We start from the raw sequence: 2,099 nt of genomic DNA, 5'->3' as shown, positions 1-2,099 counted from the left end.
CCTATTTCTACTTCTATATCCTTTTGTCCTGTCCTTTCCCACAGCTCTTCATTTCTTATTCTATCCAGCCACTTAATTTCTAGAATACTCCTCATACATCTATTTAAAAAATATACGTGCAATATATAATGGACATTTTCACATTAATAAACTGCATTTGCGTCAGGTAGGCAAACGTACTATCTCGCTGATTGAGATGACAGTACGGCTATGAAAAAAAATATATGGTTAATATAAAGGCCCCATTAATTCTTTTGTGATGAAGGAAACATATCTTCTTCAAGTACTGAATGAATAACAAACTTTCATCTTCTTTTTATGTTTTATCGCTTACTCATCACTCATCACACTCCTGGCCAGAAGTGAGCGCAACATAATCTGTAACAGGCGCTTCTGTGTTTACAACAGTACTTACTATGAGGGTTGCGACTCTTTGGGTAGTGTTTTCAATCAGAATTTCTGGCTCAAAAGTTTTGAATGAACTCTCCCTCAGATCCTCGGGGTGCCATGTCTCGATCTGAAAAGTAAATAAAAACCCTGAACTCCTATCATTTCAATAAAAAAAGAGAATGTTCAGAGTTGTCAAAACACAAGAACTTGTCAATTTTTAAACTAATTTTTGGCACATTTTATGTAAAAATCCACATGGGTGCCAAGGTGACGTTCTAAGCATAGGATAGATTTTTTTAAAAATATGAGTATCACGTTTTCTCAAAGCTCTTGTCCCTGTGTAAGTTTCACACCAGGTCTTATATTCACAGTTATGTCTCTCCAACACCCAACTACCAATTTCTACTGACGTTCTTCACACCAGGTTTCCTTCACTACTTTCGTGTACAAATGGTTTTAACAAATTGTGACGGGACCGTTTAAATTGAACATCTAATAGAAGATTGTTCCGTTATTGAAGCTAGAGATGCTTGGTAAAGAGGAGGAAACGATCTGTAGCTCAGAAGGTCTAGATTTCAGATGGCGCAATAATGTTGTTGTTCGTAAAACGCTAAAGGTAACAACAACAACTACCACAGCAGCAATAAAATAACACCAACAACAATAACATATACACGTATTGTGTTTTAGGAGAAAAGCAAATGACATTTTAGCCTTTATCATTCGCAACTTCAAAGCCAGCAAATATAATTTATCTTTTTACAAAAATTAATTCAACAGCCATATTGATATTCTTTTTAAAATGTTTAATCCATTGTATTATTCAGATGTCTGACAGGGGAATGAATTAATACTATATTGAAAAAAAAACCCTCAACAAAACCATAGGGACACATTATATTATCAAAATGTGATTATTCGTTCGTTATCTTTATTCAAAATTGCGTTGTCTGGCTTGTCTGTCTGCTGCAATCTCCCTTCAGAATTCCCCCTGTTGTGCTGATGAAAATTTTTTTGTAACTGCATCCGGCGTTAATTCTTCTTAAGCAGTGTTGTTGTTTTTTTTAATCCGCCAGCTCACAAGTTTACAAGTTTATAAGCTTTTCTTTTTCTACACCTCCAGCTTTACCAGTATATCTATTGTCGTCCTTATTTCACGTCTGTTAACGTCTGCAAAATTGTGAGGTTAAGCTCATATCTGTTCACTGCTGGATTTTCTGAATGATACAACTAAAGAGCCCAAAAAGAGGTATGTGGCACGGCAGAGAAGACACGAAGAGAAAGAGAGAGAGAGAGAGAGAGAGAGAGAGAGATAGAGATAGAGAGAGAGAGAGATAGAGAGATAGAGAGAGAGAGAGAGAGAGCGTGCACATGGCGGAGGTTTTATTAGTTTTGTTTAGTTAAAACAACGTCTGTATAGTTCTGTTCAAGCTCTAAAGTACAACTCTTAACCCCCATACAGTAAACACTCTTTAAAATTCACCAGTCGCCGGGTCACCATCAAATTGTGTCTCTGAATTATAAATATAATATGACAGCAATAGTCTTTATGGTGGTTTTTGGAATTGCATTGTTCACATCAATAAATTTCTCATTTAAAATAGAGAGAAACATAAACTGGAAATAACATTGTTTGTTAAAGTTTTCATGTTTATAGGAAAACGTAATTGCAATAATCAGCTCATTGAATAAGTGTGAGTGTGTGTATG

At 35.4% G+C, this 2,099-nt stretch overlaps 1 protein-coding gene across 1 annotated transcript in view; it reads right to left on the bottom strand.

Moving 5' to 3' along the window:
• Positions 1–322: 322 nt before the first annotated feature.
• The window catches only part of LOC118478799, a 2,336-nt gene continuing 559 nt past the window's right edge, over positions 323–2,099 (bottom strand). Inside the window, exon 2 of the mRNA XM_035973055.1 lies at positions 323–517. Within this exon, the coding sequence (XP_035828948.1) occupies positions 338–517 (180 nt within the window). The 3' untranslated portion in view covers positions 323–337. The remainder of the gene's footprint in view (positions 518–2,099) is intronic.

This window comes from Aplysia californica, unplaced genomic scaffold (genome assembly GCF_000002075.1).
Source record: "Aplysia californica isolate F4 #8 unplaced genomic scaffold, AplCal3.0 scaffold00972, whole genome shotgun sequence".
Lineage (NCBI taxonomy): Eukaryota > Metazoa > Mollusca > Gastropoda > Aplysiida > Aplysiidae > Aplysia > Aplysia californica.
Note: the sequence above shows the minus strand (reverse complement) of the source record. Positions and strands in the feature narration are given on the sequence as shown.